Here is a 20,248-nt window from a genome sequence, read left to right on the forward strand (position 1 = left end):
GGCTCCTGTGCCCAGAGAGGGCATACATGGCTCGAGACAGCTGGGGCCCGCCCTCTTCCCGGGCTGGGTGGCACTGGGGCCTCACGGAGCTCCCCAGGTCTGCAGCTCCATGCCATCCACCCCTCACGTGGAATTCAGGCAACTAGAGGCTTCTGCTTGCCAGGGGAGGGGTCATTTGCTATGTGGTGGCCCCCAGGCTGCTGGGCTCTACTCCAGGGTGCATGGTCCCAGAGTTTAACGGAGTGGACTTTCACAGAGTAAACTGCTGCACCCCACCCATCCCTCTGTGCCCGTTGTCCTCGGAGGAAGGTCTCACTCTGAGTTATGCGCAAAGGGGTCAGCAGTGAAGTCTTAGGGAGGAAGGACCTTTGGTGGCCTCAGCCCTGGCCAGGAGGACTCAGAGTAGGGTTGATCTAAAGCTACCAGCCAAGGCCCTGCTCCTGTTGGCCTTGGGGCATCATCTGTTCTGGCTTCCAGTTCAGCCCTTTTGTTGGTGAGAGTGGCATGTGGGGCCCAGAGAAGGGCAGGGAGTGCCCTACGGTCACACAGCAGGCCATGAGTGCTCCCTCTAAGGCAACATTAAAGGGCTGGGTCCAGTGAGGGGCAGGGTCCTGCCTGGGGGTGAGGCCCAGTCCTCCCAGGCTCCCCAGAAGCCAGGAGGGAGGGCTTGGGCCTCCCCAAACACAAATCCCAGGCAACTAGGAGCGGAGGCAGTACCCTGGGCCAGGCAGGGAAGCCCCAATTCATTACCAAGATGGAAAATGACACTTCCCTGTGCGTTTTCCCGAGAGGGGGGCTAATTTATGACTGCACCCGGGCTGGGACATTCGTCAGCGCCGCCCGGCATGAACGCGTCTGCAGGGGCACTAATAGCGTGTTATTAGCCACCGGCGTGAAAGATGCCCTGCAGATGGGCTATTTGCTGTTATTTATTAGAAAGGCACCAGCCTGGCAGCAGGGCCCCTGCCCGCTGGCCTCTCCACTCCCCTGTCACTTGTCCCTACTCTCCTCGCAGTCCCTAGAAGAGGTTGAGGGGTCATTCCTGGGGCTGAGGCCATGCCGGAGGGAGTAGCCAGTTATGGTTCCCCAGGCTTACACCCGAAATATTCATGGAAAATCTACTCAGTGGCCAGCTCTGCCTCAAAATTGGGCTGTGGGGCCAGTCAGATGTGGGTTGGCGCCCTGGCCCTCCAGTTGTAAGAGGTGTGACCTTGGGCACGTCCCTTCCCCTCCCTGAGTGTGCTCCCCTCTGTGCACTGGGGGCATGGTCTCCACAGGGCAGTGGCCAGCGGGAAAGGACAAGAGGTTGTGAAGGGCCCAGAATACAGCAGGCACTCAGGTTGGGCAGCTACGCAGGGTCAGAGGGGCTGCAGACCCACTGGTGGGGGGCCCTGCTTCCGCCAGACACTGTCCATCATCACATGCCATGCCAACCTCGGGAAAGGATTTGAGCTCAGTGCCAAGGCTGGAGGAGGTGGGCAGGGAGAGGGCTGTCTGAGGCGGGCTCTTCGCTATGCGCTGGGCCAGGCCTTCCTGCTCTGGCCTTGAGTCTTTCCTCCTTTATAAAGAGGGTGATCTCTGAGATCCTCTCCCTCCCTGAGTCCAGGGGCCTGTGCCGGCTGTACTACCCTGTGCGTTTCTGTGGGGGTGGGAGGGAAGGGACCATCTCTAAGAATGGGGTCAGCCTCTGATGCCTTGAGGCGGGCCTGCAGCTGGGCAGTGCCAGGCTGACGACCCCATAGCAGAGGAGATGGGTGAGGACAGCAGGGGTCTTCCCGGAGTTTGCTACCTCCCAGGCTGGGGAGGCCCCACCGGGCAGCTGAGAGGATCAGGTAAGAGCACTAGACAGTGAGTCCAAGGTGTGGATTTGTGTCCGGCTCCTGCACCACACACTCCACAATTCAGACCAGTCCGTTTGCCTCTCTGGGCCACCGTGGTAAGGGAGCGGGCTTATTGTTACCTCCTGGGGTGGGGCTGAAGGAAGGCCAGCTTCCCTCTTCTCTCCTGCTGCCCAGTCCTGACATTCAGGCTCTGGGGCCTCCCTTTTGGCATATGCGTTCATTCATTCATTCATAAAACATGTTATGAGCGCCTCCTGGACCAGGCCTCATGCTAGGCCGAGCAACAAGATAGGACGTATCGTGACTCCCAGGAGTTTACATTCTAGAGGGAGGGGCTGGACACCTGACTCATGAGAAATAAATAGGAGGTTTCCCCCAGGAGCAGGGCTTGCTTGTGGCGGGTGCCACCCAGCATTAGGCCCCCACCCCCAGCTCTAAGCCTGTGCTTTATTATAAGTATCTCCAGCCCCAGTCTTTCCGGTGACCCTGCTCTCTCGGCCCCTGGCTGCCAGGAGCCCGCTGGCTGCTGAGGAGACCAGCAGCGCAGACCTGGGGTTGGGGGGACCCCTGCCTGCCCTGTTCTCTGGGGCTGTCACCAGCTCTGCAGGTGGTGCCCTTCTTCCTCCTGGCCCCCCAGAATAAAAGTCCTCAGGCCTGTCTGCTACCTTCTGAAATTCCCCAGCCTCTCCTTTTTCCTTCCCAAAAGGAATTAAGCCTCAGCCTAGGCACCTTTACTAAAAATGCACACAAACGAAAATATCAGGTGCAGAAACATCTTATTAAATAATGCAGGCAGAGAAAGACACAAAATTACATGTGTCTCTCCTCTCACTTCCCCCACTCCTGGCCCTGAACAGTTTACTATCAAACACTATTATCAATATAATTAACCTCCTAAGACCTGATTTGAAAGTCTTGGTTTTTAAGGTGATTTGCATTCTCTTAAGTTGGGGATATCTGGGCAGCAGGCACCGCCCAGACAGCCTCCGAGGGGAGGTGAGATGGAGGTACATTTTTAGTGGATTTGCATACCTGCCTGCAATTACTGCCAGTGATAACTGCTGATGCATAATGCATGCAGCATGAAATTAGAAAAATAATTAACTTTAGGTTTTAAAAGAATCTCCCCCACCCCCCATTCCCCACGCATTACAAGTTCTCAATGGCACCAGTAGACAGACCAGGAGTAAGTTGTGCAGCGGGTTTAGAAGGGCCTGAGGGGCGTGGCATGCAGCCCCCAGCTTCTTGCTCTCGCTCTGACAGTCCAGCTGGATGGGCTCTGGGGAGGATACCAGGGCAGAGCGCCAGGAGGCCTCGGGTCTCCAACAGGGAGCTGCCTCTCCCCAGTTGGCAGATATTTACAGATCCTACTTAGCACCTCCTACCACCAGTCAAGTGGGTGTGGCAGCGGAGCCAGGCATGGCCTCAGCCTGTGGAGGGTCAGGGAAAGCTTCATGGAGGGGATGTCTAAGCTGAGGCCTGGGGAGGAGTAGAAGCTGGCCCGGCAAGGCCCAACCAGGGAACGGTATGTTGATGTCCAAGGAGCGGGAACAGCACGTGCAAAGGCCCAGAGGGAGCATGAGGGAGCGTGGGGCCTCAGGAACCAGGGGTGGGCTGTGTCTCAGAGTTCCGGGAGGCCCAACCCACTCACATCCCCTCCCTGGGCCTGATGCCCTTGATGAGGGAGGGGCTGGAACAGGCTGCGGCCACAAAGGAGGGGCCTGGTGCTGCTGCGCCAGCTCTGTGGGGCCCAGATGTGGGGTCAGTACTTCCACCCTAGCTCAGGGGGAGGGGATGCACAGTGCGAGGTGGGGAGGACCCAGGGTCACAGCCATGGACAGAGTCCTGCCAGGAAGTAGCATGGCCTGCGGGCTCCCAGTCTACCCTGGAGGCACCGCAGAGGCAGGGGAGTGAAGAAGGGGCAGGGGAGTGAAGAAGGGGCAGAGGAGTGAAGAAGGGGCAGGGGAGTGAAGAAGGGGCAGGGGAGTGAAGAAGGGGCAGGGGAGTGAAGAAGGGGCAGGGGAGTGAAGAAGGGGCAGGGGAGTGAAGAAGGGGCAGGGGAGTGAAGAAGGGGCAGGGGAGTGAAGAAGGGGCCATGGAGAGCAGAGGAAGGAGACAAGCAGTTAACACAGAACCTAGGCCAATGCACCTAGAGCAGTTGGAGAATTACAGTAGCTTTTCAACCTCATGCATATGTTATATACAGGTGGCATCTGAAAGGGGGTACTTCACACATGTTATTTCATTGAATCCTAAATAGTAAGTTCCTCTGTAAGGGGAATTATTGTGACCACATTCATAGCTGAGAAATCTGAAGCTCAGAAAGGGAAAGGAACTTGCTGAAGATCACACAGCCTGGAAGTGGCAGAGGCAGGACTCAAACCCAGATTTCTCTGTCCTGGAAGATGGCGGGAGCTAGTGACTAATGGAGAATGCCAAGAATGATGCCCCAGGTACCCTCTCGGCTAACAGGGGTCGGGCTACCTCCAGTCTGAGCCACCTCACTGCTCCCCTCCCCCATTCCCCCACGGCATACCAAGAATCCTGCTGTCAGTTGTGGAGCTGACACCATGCTGAAGTCTGCAGGATTCGTGCAACAAGTGACCCCGTAAAAGACGGGCGATTTACCAGGTTTAATTTGACGGCCACATAAACCATCAAACACACAACAAGAGAATAAAAAGCCTGCCTGGCACCCGAGCAATTAATGGGCTCCTCCGGCAAGGCGTGCTCCTTCCTCCCCACCCCAGGCCCTGCCTTGCTTTTCCGGAGCCAGAGGCTCAGCATTTGAGGCCTTGAGGAAGGGGTGGCAGGGGAGACTTGAGCCAAGATGGATGAGACCCACAGACAGAGGAACGGAAAGGCCTTGGGTCCCTGCCTCCCAAGTGCTTCTTGGTTATCCATCAGGCATCTCTGAAAGGTGCAATTTACACTGTATTATGATGCCAGGGCCTCTGGAGGCTGAGGGCTGTGGCCGTGAGCTGAGCAAGCACCAGGAACTGACGTCCGTGCCAGAGAAGGCAGTGGCTGGCCTTGCCTTTGGCCTTAACAAGCCTGCCCCTGCTCAGGCCCCTGGCCGGGAAAGGCCGAGCTCAGGGGCCACCCACATCTTTGTGCCAGGACTCAGCGTTGACAGACCAAGGAGGGTGTGCCTCTGGCCTTTTGCTGGGGGCCCAGGCAGAGGCTCCTGGGCTTGGACTTGATCCCTGAGACTGAGGCGAGGTGGCCTTTGGGCAGGCCTGTGCCTTTCTGGCCCTGACTCTGCTCACAAGCAGCTTGAGACAGGACCTCCAGGCTCTATAACCTTCGTGGTTCTGACTCCTTGCAGAGGAAGGTGCAGAGAGACGTGCAGCTGGAAACCTGGGCTGGCTGTGACCCTGGACAGGCCCGAGCCATAGGCTGCTCAGCTGTATAATAGGACAGAGGACCGTGTGATTGTGACAGGCGGGCACAGGTTCAAACATGTGCCTGTGAAGGGGGTAGGAGGTGAGGCCTGGCTGGAGGGGTCCTCCTCACGCCTGGGTTCATTCCTGTCCTCTGAAGGCCAGCACGCCTAGAGCTGCATGACCATCCCCTGCTTTAAGCCTGTCTGCCCTGTAGTCTGGGCCAGTGTCCTTCCCAGTCCCAGATATAATGAGGGTGGGAGTGTCAGTGGTCAGATAAAGACCAGGCAACCTGGGATGCTCATATTCCACCTGGACCGTACGAGGTGACTCAATGCCGCTGAGGGCAGGGACAGGCTGGTGTGGTGCAAGGCTCTGTACAGGAGATGAGCAGAGGAACGGCCAGGGTGCCTGGTCAGGGAAACAAAGATGACACCCCAATCGGCAGAGGGCAGGGAGCTCAGTGTGCAGGAAGCAAAGACCAACTCCACATTCCAAGGGACAGGTGTGAATGGAATGGGCAGAGCTCCGAGGCAGCAGGCAAGTGTCCCCAGTCCCTCAGGGCAACGGGTGCAGGTGGGAAGGGGCCTGGAGTGTTGGGCTTAGCCTCATCAGCCCCCTCCTCTGGCTTCCCCTTCTGGGTCCAGGCGCAGACCCCATGTGCCCTTCCCTCTTGCCCTTACTTGCTTCCAGCCAGGTGTCCTTGGACAGCCCGTGACCTGCCTTGGGTCTACCTCACGGACAAAGCTTTGTGCCGCAAACAGGCCCTGAGTGAGGTTAGTGCGTTAGCCAGGAGCAAAGCCCGTGCTCTCCAGCAGACTTGGAGCTTCGGGCTGGGCAAGGCCCCCGTAAACGCGAATGGGACGTGAGTGTGCGGGGCACGCGGGTGCTCCCGCTTTTTCAGTCCCTTCTGGGCTTGGGTGGTCACTGATGCCAAGCCACACCAGGCCGACATGGCCCACGGTCCCCACCCTCCAGCAGCAGAAATGTAGTGAGGGACATTAAAATACCAGTCACCAAACAGTGCGACCTGCAGCCCAGGGACATTGCAGCGAGGGCTGTGAGCCCAGAGGTCAAGATTCTGGCCTAGCTTCCTCCTCACCGCCTCTCACTTGTCTTGAGTAAGTTCACATCTCCGAGCTTCAGTTTTCTCATCTGTTAAATGGGAATAAGAAGGGCTCTGACCTCGTGTTTGCTGGGAGGATTAAATGACTTGAGTATTCATAAAGCTCTAGGCAAGATCTTTATTATCGTGTGACCTCCTGTCCCACCAGAATGGACTGCTAAGTGGCTAGAACACAGGTTGGCTCACGGTAGGTGCTGGATGGATAAGTCGGGGATGGATGGATAGGTGAGTGGGTGGACGGACGGAAGCATGAACGGAGCAGAAGGAAGCTTTATCTGGCATCAGGAAACCTAGCAAAGGAAGGGGACATTTGAGCCCGATCCTGACGGATCCTGAAGGATGAAGAGCAGTTTGCTAGATGGGGAGGAACAGTCCTGGAATAGAGAGAGAGAGGGAAGAGAGGTTTGACGTGGTTGAGAAACGGAGACGCTTGGTCCCTCGGGCATGGGAGTGAGGCCCCCACTGCCTCCTCTGGCGAGCAGTCCCAATTCTGCTCCGCACGTCAGGGCTGCCCTCCAGGCGGGAGCCTCGCTCAGACTCCAAGAGGCCATTGTGTCCCAACTGAAAAGCCTTCGTGAATCTAGAATTATATAGCAGACCTTTGCCGGCTGCATGAAGACACCTTCCCCACTGAGGTTGAAAGATAATTTCTCTTTAATTGATTTTTTTTTTACCACTATGAACAGTAAAATAATATGAGAAAAATCTATGCTGCAATTTTTCCATTTGTGAAAACTGAAATTACACCTGCAAGCAATTCCCTCAGAGCATGGACCCCTCCCTCCTTTTACTTGTCTCATTTCTTTAAACGCAAGAAAACAGATACACATATTTTTCAAAATAGCTGAAAGTTTCGTGATTTGAGAAGGGGGCAAAGTGTGGAATCATTTCCCACACGACACGGAATACAGAGCTAGGGAGGGCACCTCTGATGAAAAGAGATTTCTGTAAATACATGAGAAAGCAGTTCTGTCGACACCTTCTTCTTCTGTCTATAAAATGCACGAGTGACACACAGGACATGTTTTAACACCCGACAATGAAGCTTCCCGCTCTCCACTGCTCACCAGTGACGACACTGGCAGCTTCTTTTTTGCAGGTTCTAGTGAAGCCCCCCCTTTTGAGCGCGCAGGCCTCCCAGAAGCAACCCTTCCCTTCAAACCCCGGGTCTGAGCCAGACAGGGATGTGTGTTCCCTGTTCCAGTGAGAAATGGTGGCTCTGAATCCATAAAACATACCCTAAATCCAACCCATCGACATCGACCAGCCACTTTTAGCATTAGCTTTAAAGACTGGCTTAACGTGAGATCCTGAAAGAAGAAACCGAAACTGCGGCGTGGCTCTCACTAAATTAACCCCGCCCGAGGCACAGAATCATGGTCCAGGAGGGCAGCACCTTTGCTTCTGATGAGATTTAGAGTCCGACCTCGGCCCGAGCGATCACATGTGATGTAAAATTGGCACAGAGAGGGCCCTGGTGTGTGCGCCTGGAGGCTTGACCTATGCCCTGTGACCCCGACTGCAGCAACCCCTTGGTGGCAGACAGGGGCACCGCGAATCACTCTCACCGCACGTGTCTTGTGCTCCTTGCAGGTGTTGAGGCCCCAAATCAGGTGAGACCCGACTTTCCCAGCCATCCACCATGGTGGTGGCACACCCCACCGCCACCGCCACCACCACGCCTGCCGCCACTGTCACGGCCACCGTCGTGATGACCACGGCCACCATGGACCTGCGGGACTGGCTGTTTCTCTGCTACGGGCTTATCGCCTTCCTGACGGAGGTCATCGACAGCACCACCTGCCCCTCCGTGTGCCGCTGTGACAACGGCTTCATCTACTGCAACGACCGGGGACTCACCTCCATCCCCGCCGACATCCCTGACGATGCCACCACCCTGTACCTGCAGAACAACCAGATCAACAACGCGGGCATCCCCCAGGACCTCAAGACCAAGGTCAACGTGCAGGTCATCTACCTGTACGAGAACAACCTGGACGAGTTCCCCGTCAACCTGCCGCGCTCCCTGCGGGAGCTGCACCTGCAGGACAACAACGTACGAGCCATCGCCAGGGACTCGCTGGCCCGCGTCCCGCTGCTGGAGAAGCTGCACCTGGACGACAACTCCGTGTCCACCGTCAGCATCGAGGAGGACGCCTTTGCCGACAGCAGGCGGCTCAAGCTGCTCTTCCTCAGCCGGAACCACCTGAGCAGCATCCCCTCGGGGCTGCCCCGCACGCTGGAGGAGCTGCGGCTGGACGACAACCGCATCTCCACCATCCCGCTGCACGCCTTCAAGGGCCTGGACAGCCTGAGGCGCCTGGTGCTGGACGGCAACCTGCTGGCCAACCCACGCATCGCCGACGACACCTTCAGCCGCCTGCACAACCTCACCGAGCTCTCGCTGGTGCGCAATTCGCTGGCCGCCCCGCCCCTCAACCTGCCCAGCGCCCACCTGCAGAAGCTCTACCTGCAGGACAACGCCATCAGCCACATCCCCTACAACACGCTGGCCAAGATGCACGAGCTGGAGCGCCTGGACCTGTCCAACAACAACCTCACCACGCTGCCCCGCGGCCTATTCGACGACCTGGAGAACCTGGCCCAGCTGCTGCTGCGGAACAACCCCTGGTTCTGCGGCTGTAACCTCGTGTGGCTGCGGGACTGGGTGAAGGCGAGGGCGGCCGTAGTCAACGTTCGAGGCCTCATGTGCCAGGGCCCCGAGAAGGTCCGGGGCATGGCCATCAAGGACATCACCAGCGAGATGGACGAGTGCTTTGACACCGGGTCGCAGGGTGGGGCAGCCAACACCGCTGCCAAGACCACGGCCGGCAACCACGCCTCTGCCACCACACCCCAGGGCTCACTCTTCACCCTCAAGGCCAAGAGGCCGGGGCTGCGCCTCCCTGACTCCAACCTTGACTACCCCATGGCCACGGGCGACGGCGCCAAGACCCTGGTGATCCACGTGAAGCCCCTGACGGCAGACTCCATCCACATCACATGGAAGGCCACACTCCCCGCCTCCTCCTTCCGGCTCAGCTGGCTGCGCCTGGGCCACAGCCCGGCCGTGGGCTCCATCACAGAGACCCTGGTGCAAGGGGACAAGACAGAGTACTTGCTGACGGCCCTGGAGCCCAAGTCCACCTATATCATCTGCATGGTCACCATGGAGACTGGCAATACCTACGTGGCCAACGAGACACCCGTGTGTGCCAAGGCGGAGACGGCAGACAGCTACAGCCCCACCACCACGCTCAACCAAGAGCAGAATGCCAACCCCATGGCCGGCCTGCCCCTGGCGGGCATCATTGGTGGTGCCGTGGCCCTCGTCTTCCTCTTCCTGATCCTGGGGGCCATCTGCTGGTACGTGCACCGAGCCAGCGAGCTGCTGACACGGGAGCGGGCCTACAACCGGGGCAGTCGGAAAAAGGACGACTATATGGAGTCGGGGACCAAGAAGGATAATTCCATCCTGGAAATCCGAGGCCCCGGGCTGCAAATGCTGCCCATTAACCCTTATGGCACCAAAGAGGAGTACGTGGTCCACACCATCTTCCCCTCCAATGGCAGCAGCCTCTGCAAGGGCACGCACACCATCGGCTACGGCACCACGCGGGGCTATCGCGACGGCGGCATCCCCGACATAGACTATTCCTACACATGAGGGCCCGCCGGGTATGCCCGCCCCAGCTCCCGCCTCCTCCTCGTGTGGCGACCCCATGGCTTTGCCCAGCCTGCTGCCATCCGACAGAGCAGGAAAAAGAAACTCCATGACAACTTTCCCAGCAAAAAGCAGTTTGGGGAGGGTTGACAATTTTCTAGAATACCACAGTGAAAAAAAATTTTTTTTAAAGAATAGAAAGCAGGAGTATTTGACGTTATACCAAATTATGCCAGTTGGGGAGGGAAGAACTAAAAATAATATTGCAGTAAGGGTTGGGTCGGGGTTTTTTTTTTCCTGAACTGGAAAGATACTACCTGTACAACGTCTGTGTACGCCTCATGCTCTGTTCAGGGCCGTCATAAAAGGACCGTCAGAGAGAAGCAGCCGATACGCGAAGCCCCCACGCAGCTCTCACTGCCGCCTGCTCGCTGGCAAAGACGTGATAGAAGATTTTCAGGCTCCTCACAAAGGAGAGGGGGAAGAAAAGATCTTTTGCTATGGAGATATTGTCCTGAAATCTCTTCCCTGGTTCTTTCCATACCATTTCCCTTCCAGATTTTCAGAAATATTGCGTCTTTCACTGCATTCTTTGAACAATGATATAGCCAATTAAAAAACAAACTTTCTTTTTCCTATCCTGAGACCCTCTTCAATTCCATGCACCATACTCTGTGGAAACCCCATAGAAGCTGTGGCTTTCCCGGCCACTCGGAGATGCATCTATCTACCTGTCTATCTCGATCTATGTCATGTCTAAATACAGACTGGTAGACAGAGCCACACAGATGGTCCTTACAGTACTTCTTGGGTCAGTTCATACCATTTCCTGAGACAATAGAGTTGCGAAAACATTGTTTTCTCCTAGCAATCATTGAGTAAGTAGACATAGTGTGTTGGGGATGGGAGTGGGGTGGAGGACGACGCTGTTCCTAAAGGTGGAGGTGTGTCTGTCCTGGACAGGTGGCTGGGGGGACCCTGGGCAAGGGGTACTTTCAGTTCATCCTATCTCAGGTTGGCCAGAGCTGAGCCACACTCCTTTCTGATGATATGGAGAAACTTCTTTTGACTGCCAGTGTCCTCATCTCCCCACCGCCCCACATTCAGTCACTCAGTAGCGACTTTCTCTTTGCTCTATGCTGCCTCCTGGGACAGGTGATTGGCACAGGGATGGGTTTTGTGTTTTGTTTTGTGTTAATACCAGCTGATTAGACCTAATGGTTTCCATGGCTGCTCAAACAAAGCCCAGAAAAAGACATGAAAATTCTCAGAAAAGCCCTGGCAGCTAGCACCCCCAAATACAGAACACTCAGCATGCCCACCTTTGGGTGGGTCTGGAGATGGAAGCCCAGATCACCCTCTGAACATGCCAGCCTCCAAAAGGGTACTGACCGGAGCCCTCAGAAGAGTAAAGATTTTATTTCCTCCCCCTGGAACCAACGTTGTCATCATTTATCAACTGACAGTACAGTGTGGCGAGCCATGAGATTACAACGATGATGAAATAATGACAGCAAATCTGGAAAGAAGAGAGGAGAGGTGCCTGGGGTTTGGGTATCTCCTGCGTCCCAGCACTCGGGGGACCCCGGTCACCATCCATCAACGTGCCACCTGTCCTGCACCGAGCAGGTCAAAGGAGAGATGCTGGTCTGAGGACAGGGAGGATGAGAAGAGGTCCAGTTCCTGGCAGCGGTGTTTTCAAAAGGCCTCAACTGCTTTGACAAAAGCCAAAGGCGGGAGGACGAGACTGAACAGCAGTCGCAGGGCTGCCATGACAGGCTCGGGGCTGGCCACCCACAGGACATGAGAAGATGCGACTGGCAGCCTTCAGTGAATGGGGCGGTTTGAAAGAAATGGACACAACAGCTGCATGAGAGCAGTGGAGAAGAGACACGGGCTCTCCATGGCCTGGCCAAAGGGACAGTCTCACCAAATGGAGACTCCCAACTCTCGAGCCCCAGGGAGAGGCCAAGGGGCGTGGACGTATCTCATTCTAAAACAAGCCTTTTCTCCCTTTTCCCACTTGAATCATTTTTCTCATACAGTGAGGTCAGGAGAGAAATTTTTCCCAGCCTTAATTTCACGTCTGTGTAAAGACAGCCCTCCCTTTGGCCTGCAGTGGCCCCAGACACAGGTCCGTTCCCAGCAGCTCAGGGAGGAGGAGACGGTGCACCAGGGTGTGCGGGGCATTGGCTGGGGCACAGAAGTCCAAGGTCTCTGCTGTTTCTGAAAAGAGGGCCCCTCCCTCAAGGCACCACTCCTGCCTTCTGTCAGTGTCCCAGGAAAATCAGTCCCTGGCCACCGCACCACTGGCCCCCAAGTCCCCACTGCCCACATGTCACTTCTCCAGCTCACTCTAGGTCCTCCTTTCTCCTTTCTCCTTTCCCCATGACAGGCAGAGGTCAGATTATCCCCGTAGAGGCTACAAAGGCATTTGGGGAACAGCTGGTGGCCCGATGCAGAGGGCTGTGGGGGAGAACCTTGCCACCAGTGCCCTCCAAGACCAGGCTTAGGGATGAACTTTCCTTCCCCAGAGCACAAAGTAGGCCCAGGCAGGATGACATTGGTCACCAGCTCCCGGCTCCTGCACTAACTGAGCTCAGGCAGGGCTCACAAGGGGTTGCAGAGCCAAGCCCTGCCCGCCTCCTCCACCAGTGTAGGCACAAAGGACAGTGGAAACTCGCCCAGCTAGGGCCCTGGGACCCGCTCTCACCTTTTCTGCCCTAAGCATCCCGACATCTTCCCAGTATCCTTTCTGAGCGCAGGCTCCCAAATGTCTGTGATCTCACGTCCCCCCCCCCAAGCCTAGAAGTGGGCCTGAAGGTCTTACTCTGAAACCCCATCCCCTCCTGGTCCACCTCCTCCGAGCTGGCCACACAACACGAGGGGGAAGGTGATGTTGCAGGATATGCAGCCTCCCCCACCCGGGACGCATGTGAGGACACGGGGCCCAGGAGACAAGTCCCGGGCCTGGGCCGCCACTTCTGTCGAGAGTCTCCCTCTGTGGGCAGCCATCCTGACCCTTGCGGCCTCTAACTAGTCAGAACCACCTCAGTGGCCTCGGCGTTGATGAGTGTATTTTGCGGCATTTAAGGCAGATTTAAAGTTTTTGTGTATGTTTTTTTTAAAAAGCCCACGATAGGTCTTTGGTTAAGTGGTTTACCCTTCGTGGTAATTAGATGTAGTGACTGGGATCTCTTTTCTATTACATGGCAATTTTCCTTTAAATTTCCCCTTGGAAAAAAAAAAAAAAAAGAAAGAGAAAGCAAGGAAGGAGAGAAGGCAGCAAGGCCAGGCGAGTCATTTGCATTTTGCGAATGAGGCCTGTTGTAAGCTCAGCTCAGGCGTGGGGCCCAATGTATGGGATGCTTAAGAGATTACTAAGAATAAAATCTATTAATTAGTCATACTCAATTCCGCAGACATGATGTGCATCAAAAGCTTCTTTTCTTCCCTTTTCTACTTCCCGCTTCCTGCAGCCTCCCGCGGAAGCTTCCTGGATCGCCTCCATGGTAACATGGCGCCCAGTGGCTGACTAGGGGGCCTCCCCACCCAGGGCAGGAGCTGGGACACTGGCTTCTTCCCACTCTGGGTGACGCTACCAGGGGAGGTGATAGCAGCTGGGAAGATGGCAGTGGCTGGGGGGGCCCAGGCTTCCCCACCCAAAGCCTACAGGCCATGCTGCCTTGTGCCTCTTCTCCCTCCCGTGAGGGGTACAGGGAGGCCCACCAGCCCCAACAATGGGGAGGCTTAGGCCCGGCGGAGAGTGAAGAAGGAGCAGGGAGGGTTCCCAGACGAGTGCAGGAAAAGTGTTTTGCGAATCCACGGCCTCTGTTTACCCTTCTGTAAAGTAGGGGAGGCTGAGACAGGGTTTAGCTTCACCCAGAAAAGCTGGGTGTTCCAGAGGCCAAATGCTCCTCCCCTCCACTGATTCTGGAAAGTTCTAGTTGGTCCAATGCAGGTGACGGAGGCCCAGAGCAGGAGAGACGGAACAGGTGAGGGATCCCTATGGATCTGCGTGGGCTGACTGGGGCCTGAAGAAGGGGCTGGCAGCGAGCCCGGGACTGCATCTGAGCCTCCCTCCTTCATCCTGGGAGCCAGGGAGCCAGGGGAGGACACCACCACCCCTCACAATGGCAGCGCAAGTCCCAAAGCCAATCCACTCTACTCCAGAAACCTGCGACCTGCTGAACGTGCCAGGGAGAAGGACAGGGCATCTGAGGCTTGGGCCTATGAAAAAAAAGTACCAGGAAAACTGGATGCAGCAGGCAGGGAGAGACGGAGCTGGGCATCTGCTGAAAGGAGGGCCTGTGCCCCCCAAGGACCCGGCCAATATGAGCGCCCATGTCCCCTCCCGCACTCAAATCAGTGCAGGTGACAGGCGGCGGATGCCTGGGGCTGGATTGGCAGGAGTTGAGCGCTAACAAGCAATTCGCAGCCCCACGCAGACCTTCCAGAACGCAGAGGCGGCACCCTTTTTCCTAAGGAGGGATAAAAAGGCTTGAAAATGCAAATCATTAGCATTTACAACCAACCGAGTCTGCTAAATTGATTAGGAGAGATTAAACTCCTTGGAAGTGAAGGGAAAGGGGGATTTTTTTCAAGTTTTATGAACCTGCCCCCAGTGGCCGTGTGCAAAGCACAAATTTTCCGGGCTTGGCTCAGGGGCTGCCCCATTGCAGCTCCCAAGGAAGCTGGTCTGTGAGGGCTGACACCACATAGGCCAGAGCACTCGGGGGTACACTGGGCTTAATTAAGGGGCACACTGCCCTTGAGGAAAGCAGTTCTGCCTCCATCATGGGGCTTGTGCTTGGGACTCCAGGACAGGGCAGGTTACTTGGTCTACACAGGTCATTAAGCCCCCAGCCCCCAACAGAGACCCTACTCTTGCCCTTCAGATTCCGTTTGCCTTCAAGGGTCACAAGTGAGGGGAAGTGGCTGGTTCAGTCGCTTAGAGTAGGACTCTAGAGCCATGAGCGCCTCTGCTTCCTTACTGTTCCAGGGTCGGTCTGTTTCTGATCCATTCCCTGCAGTCAGTAAAAGGGGAGTGGGCTCAACTATGAAGGGAAAAGTGAAGGGCAGGAAAGAGAAACTCTGGCCCAGAAAAGGGATCAGACAATGAGCTCTCCGTCACTAGGATCATTCAAGCACTTGACAGGGATATGGCAGGTATTTTCCAGCCGAAGCCAAGGCCTGGTTCTTTGACTAGAGGATCCTGGTTCCCACCCTTACTGTTTCATCTCCCAGGACCCTATAAGGAAGATAGCAAGAGACCATCGCTGTGCTGCTCAAAATGACCAGTGTCCCCTGAAAATCCCAGGGTAGGGCCGTCCTATAGCCAGGCCACCCAGCCTCGTCAGAGCTGCTTGTGGTACCAGAGATGCCGCAAAATTCCCATCCTCAATGTCCAAAAGGCAGAGAGAGAGCAAGTGCACACATGTGTCACTCCATCCCGGAGTCTGGACAGGGAGTTGGCGGGGAGGTGACCACCCACTCAGGCTGGCTTGCCGGAGGCCACCTCTGGGGCCTAGGGCTCTGGGGCCCAGGCTGCCTCCTGGGCCTGCTCCAGGTTCCAGGGCCCCTGCCCCACCGAGCTTCGCCGTCCCACCGGCCCTTTTCCCAACTCAACACACTTGATACTGGCAGCTCAATGCATCCGTCCCAGCCAGGTTGATGGCTGCCTGGGGCACTGTTCACTCTGCCTTTTTAAGCATTTGCCATTTCTTTTGAAATGTTCCAAGTACTTGCCTGAAAAATCCACATTTGCTTCTTTAAAAACACTCACAAAAAGATTCCCCAGGCTCTCGATCCCTCCTCTCTCTACTTTCTCCTTCTCCCTTTGCATTTTTAATGCTTTGTTTTTCTCTGGTTTTGTAAATTCCATTATCGCTGGGATCAGGCCCACTTTCCACCATAAATGGGATTTGCAGGTATCCCAGACGCCCGAGGCCATAGAGGCAAAGCCTTCTTTTCTCCCATCAGCGCAGCAGAGCCTGGGGCAGCTCCTGCCCTGCTCCCCCCCCCCACCACCACCACAGTCATTCCCCTTCCACCACTTGTTACTGAAGTGCCGGCTTATGTGGGGAGGACAATGTGGGCAAACTGAAGGCACAGGGTGCCCTGCAGGGGACTCACATGGACCTGACTTCCTCGCAAAGCCAGCCCGAGGCTCTGTGGGCACCAGAGCCACCAGCGTGCTCGGGCCCATCCTTCCCACACCCACCCACACTGCCCTCCACACCTGAAAGCCCAAAAGGCCGAGCCTGGAGCATCCCTGCAGGAAGGTCTTTGCTGTCACTGCTCCTAAATCTCTTTTACAGCTGTCAGGATGGACAGCCAGTTGGGCAAGATGACAGGTCCCCAAGCTCCTCTGTGCTGGGTCACTGAGCCCAGCACAGCACTTGGCACACGGTGCTCGTCTCTTCTCTAACCTTCCTCTGGCCTCCTCGTCCGCCCTGCTTGCTGTCTGCCCCCACAGCTCAGCGCAAAGGGCCCAGGCAGGTGTTGCCAATGGCTTTCCTCCCGTCCTGCACCTGGTCTGCTGGCAGCCTGGCACAGGGAGGGGCTCCCTCTCTGAAGCATCTCACTCGGCTCTCCCTTGGACCCACCGATCACCAGCTGTGAGCTTGATGGGGAAATCCAGCCACTCTGCGAGATCCGGTGGCTGGCCTGGGGGTCTCAGTTTCCTCTCTCCAAGCAGAGCCTCAAGTGGATGACAAAGGGCAGAGAATTGAATGTCCTGCCTTGTCTGACCACCCTGTCAAGAGTCCCCACACCCTGAGTCAACCACCTGGAGGAACTAACCAGGCTTTATCTTCAAGACAGAGAAAAACAAATGCAACATGAACCGACAATCAAAGCCACAGTGGACACGGGCTGCCACACACTCATCTCCCTGAAGCTGGGAGGTCCAGAGTACATCTTACCTGTCCTGTTCGCAGGACAGGCTTGCAGAGTGGCCCAGAGACCACCCACCTCTGATTGGTCCAGTTTTTGAAAGGTTCTGGGTACCTCGGAGGAAGACACAAAACCCTGAAACTAGCCTTAGCTTTTTTTACCCCATCCAACATACCACCTGCCAGCAGGCCCGTGGCCTCACTAAGCAGCCCGCCCAGCGTCCAGGGCCTGGCGCTGGGCTGCAGTGTGTGTGGGGGGTTTCTTTGGACGGAGGACCCTGGTGCCTTCCAGCTCACAGAGCTGCTGAGAGCCATGGGGAGGAATCTGGACGGCCCAGCATTGGAGGTTTGTCATCTGAGAGGGAGAGATAGTGTGGAAGGTTGGGAGAGGCTACAGGTTGTGAACACAGGCGAGCCAGAGAGAGGGTGCAGTTGTGTGATCTGCAGACTGGAGCGGCCGACGCCTGCTAAATAGGAATGTCACCAGGCAGGTGTGAACAGAGAGGCAATGGGAAAAAGTATAAACTCAGAGAAACCCCACGCATACGCACTGCAGAGTGAATGTTTTTTAAGAGCCACCAACAGCAGCCTTTCCTGATGGGAAAGGTTGTTTGTATCGCATTTGGTATTGTTACACACTGGGCTCACCGGTGCTTTGTTCAGTCATCCATTCCCGGTGAGCTGAGGAGGAGGAAGCCTGGGAGGGGGCCTCAGCCAGACCCTGGAGAAGGGGTGGGTCCCTCTGCTACAGAAGGCGGGGTGCCCGGCCAGCTGAGGGCACAGGGAGCGCAGGCCTGGTCTCTCGCAAGCCTATGACCAAGGTCCCTTCTGCCATCTGAGGGATCCCTGCCCAGGCACCCCCACCTTCCCCTGAGCCCCTGCCCTTCCTCACCTGTAGAATCAGCCCCATGGGGCCACTTGGCCGCATGCTCCTTGCCTTTTATCCTTTTTCTGTGAAGGGCAAAGCAATCTTGGGGGCCTGAGGGATGGGACCACTCCCACTGCTGCCTGCTGCCACCTGAGACCCAGCTGGTTGACCAGGCCTGGCTCCGGGCCCACCTGCCTCACTCCCAACCTCACCACTAGATAGGGGATTTTGGAAAACGAAACACACAAACACCCACGACGGCGACAACACAAACCAAAGTGCACTGCGAACCACCCTCGGCCTCCTTCTTGTAGGTGCCTTGAAACTTCAATGTTGAGATGAATGTGATGAACTATTTAGTCCTATTTTCTGTTTGTCTGTTTTCATATAAAATGTCCAAGTCCACTTTCCTTGTCCTTTCTTGAAATAAATAGATTTAACTTTTACAGCCATCTCGCTGCTGACTCTTGGCTTGGGGCCCAGCATGCCAGGGCCAGGCGTCTGTCACACACACACTCAGCCACCTACACCCCATCCCCAGGCCTCGCTCCCAAGGGCCAGCTCTACTGCCGGGTCCACTGGCCCAGAGGTGGCGGCCAGAGGGGAGGGGGGGAGAGACTCTGAGTTAGTAAGTTCCCCAGGGCACCATCGAAACCAAAATAATGATTCTGCTCCAAGACAGAGAGGGACCTCTGACCCCATCCCACAGGCCCCAAGAAAGGCAGACCGCCAGCTAAAGGCAAACTCCGAGAGGGTCTCCATGTAGAGACGTATTAACAGAAGCTGTGGATTATCCCATAAGAGGCCCAGGCACCCATGTGGTCACTCAGATAAGACTGGAACTGTACAGGACTTGGGGACACGTGCCATTCCTCCACCCGGTGAACAATTGCCTGGGTTCCCCCCATTAGATGCCCCTCATCCCCTAGATGTCCCCACTGAATTCACAACTCCCTAGGCCTTATCTGATATCTCAGATAAGGAAAGGAAAAAATAATTCTCCATGAGAACAATAGCAATTTCTACTAAATTTAACATAAAATAATTACTCATTACTTCTGTCTTAGATCTGATTTCACGTCTGGATACAGGTTAATGAGTTTTTCCTTATATTCCAAGAAAGCAAAGTTATTTCTCCGCGTGCCTTGGTGGTGGGTAGCCTGTCTGGGGTGATGCAGGGCGCTCTGACCCCACAGGCACCCCTCTCTCCCCTCACCTCTCATCCTCACCTCCCGCGCCCTGGGGGCAGGAGCCAGCCCAGAGTGACCATTGTAAACAGCGGCACATGAGGTGATCCCCCCAGAGCACCCAGCACACAGTAGGACTGCCCCACTCTTCCTCACTTGAGACCCTGGCACCAGGGCTGCCAAGGGCTCTTTCAAGAACACAGTCATCCAGCCTGTCAGTAGGTGTTTACTCAGGGCCTACTATGTGCTGGGGTTGGGGCTGAGGCGTCCTTCCTGCCTCATGGAAGGAGAGACGGGGCCCTGCCCTCGTCGGGGGTAGGCATCACTCTGGAGATGAGGAGGACCTGGAGAGCGAGGGAGCGGGCACACCGCCCGGCAGAGCCCTGAGGCTCGGGCAGAAAGGCCAAGTCTGACTGAGCCTCCCTGTGGCAGGTACCACTTACCCAGTAAACGTACAGGACCCACCCACTGGCCCAGGCTCCGGTCACACCGCCCAGGCCCTGCCAGCTGATCGCGGCCACGCCCTTGAAGGCCCAAGGGCAGGACTGGGGGGCGGGGGGGATAGAGGCACAGACAGGCCTGCCCCCAGCTGGCCTCACCCTCTACGTACTGGCAGGCGTGCACAAACCAGGGCGCCCCTGGGGCTCTCCCCAAGCCAGGGCAGGAGGACTGGTTTCCCAAACTGTGTTCCTCAGCCCCTACAACTAATAGAGGTTCTGCGAGGAAGGGTTCACTGGGAAGCACTGGAATAATGCCACTGCTGTCCCAGAGGGCATTAATCCCGGTCCCAGAGGGCAGGGCCTTGGAGGCCCTTGGAACTAGCTTAGACCCACGAGCTCCAGCACTTACTCCCTGTGCCTCAGTTTCCACCTCTGTAGAATGCATGCTTAATAAGAGATCACTGTTCTTACAAGGTCTGACAATTAAGTTCGAGAACTCATCCTAGAAAAAGTGCTACACACCTCATTGCTAAATATCACTACAGTCACCTTCGAAGTCCTCCCCTTGGGAAGCTAGGTACGGACGCCAGCGCCTAGTCCATCCTTCAAAGCAATTTTGGAACTCTTTTTCTGGAATGGCCATCAGAGCTGTCGTCGTATTACCCTTGATATCTTGAATGTCATCAAAATGTCTTCCTTTCAATATCTTCTTTATCTTCAGATAAAGAAAGAAGCTACTGGGGTCCAGATCAGGTGAGTAGGGAGGGTGTTCCAATACAGTTATTTGTTTACTGCCTGAAAACTCCCTCACAGACACAGTGCTGTGTGAGCTGGTGCATTGTC

At 56.1% G+C, this 20,248-nt stretch overlaps 2 protein-coding genes across 8 annotated transcripts in view; one reads left to right on the plus strand and one right to left on the minus strand.

The window, feature by feature from the left end:
- Nucleotides 1–18,230, plus strand: part of FLRT1 (fibronectin leucine rich transmembrane protein 1) — a 78,348-nt gene extending 60,118 nt beyond the window's left edge. For all 3 annotated transcript variants that reach the window (XM_019717845.3, XM_074336538.2, XM_074336539.2), the window contains one exon: nucleotides 7,944–18,230. In XM_019717845.3, coding sequence (XP_019573404.2) covers nucleotides 7,993–10,017 — 2,025 coding nt within the window. In that variant the 5' untranslated portion in view covers nucleotides 7,944–7,992 and the 3' untranslated portion in view covers nucleotides 10,018–18,230. The remainder of the gene's footprint in view (nucleotides 1–7,943) is intronic.
- MACROD1 (mono-ADP ribosylhydrolase 1) overlaps nucleotides 1–20,248 on the minus strand; it is a 144,030-nt gene that overhangs the window by 93,077 nt on the left and 30,705 nt on the right. The window lies entirely within an intron of this gene.

Source organism: Rhinolophus sinicus, chromosome 14 (assembly GCF_057876585.1).
Source record: "Rhinolophus sinicus isolate RSI-liver-muscle chromosome 14, RSI-T2T, whole genome shotgun sequence".
In the NCBI taxonomy this organism is placed as follows: domain Eukaryota; kingdom Metazoa; phylum Chordata; class Mammalia; order Chiroptera; family Rhinolophidae; genus Rhinolophus; species Rhinolophus sinicus.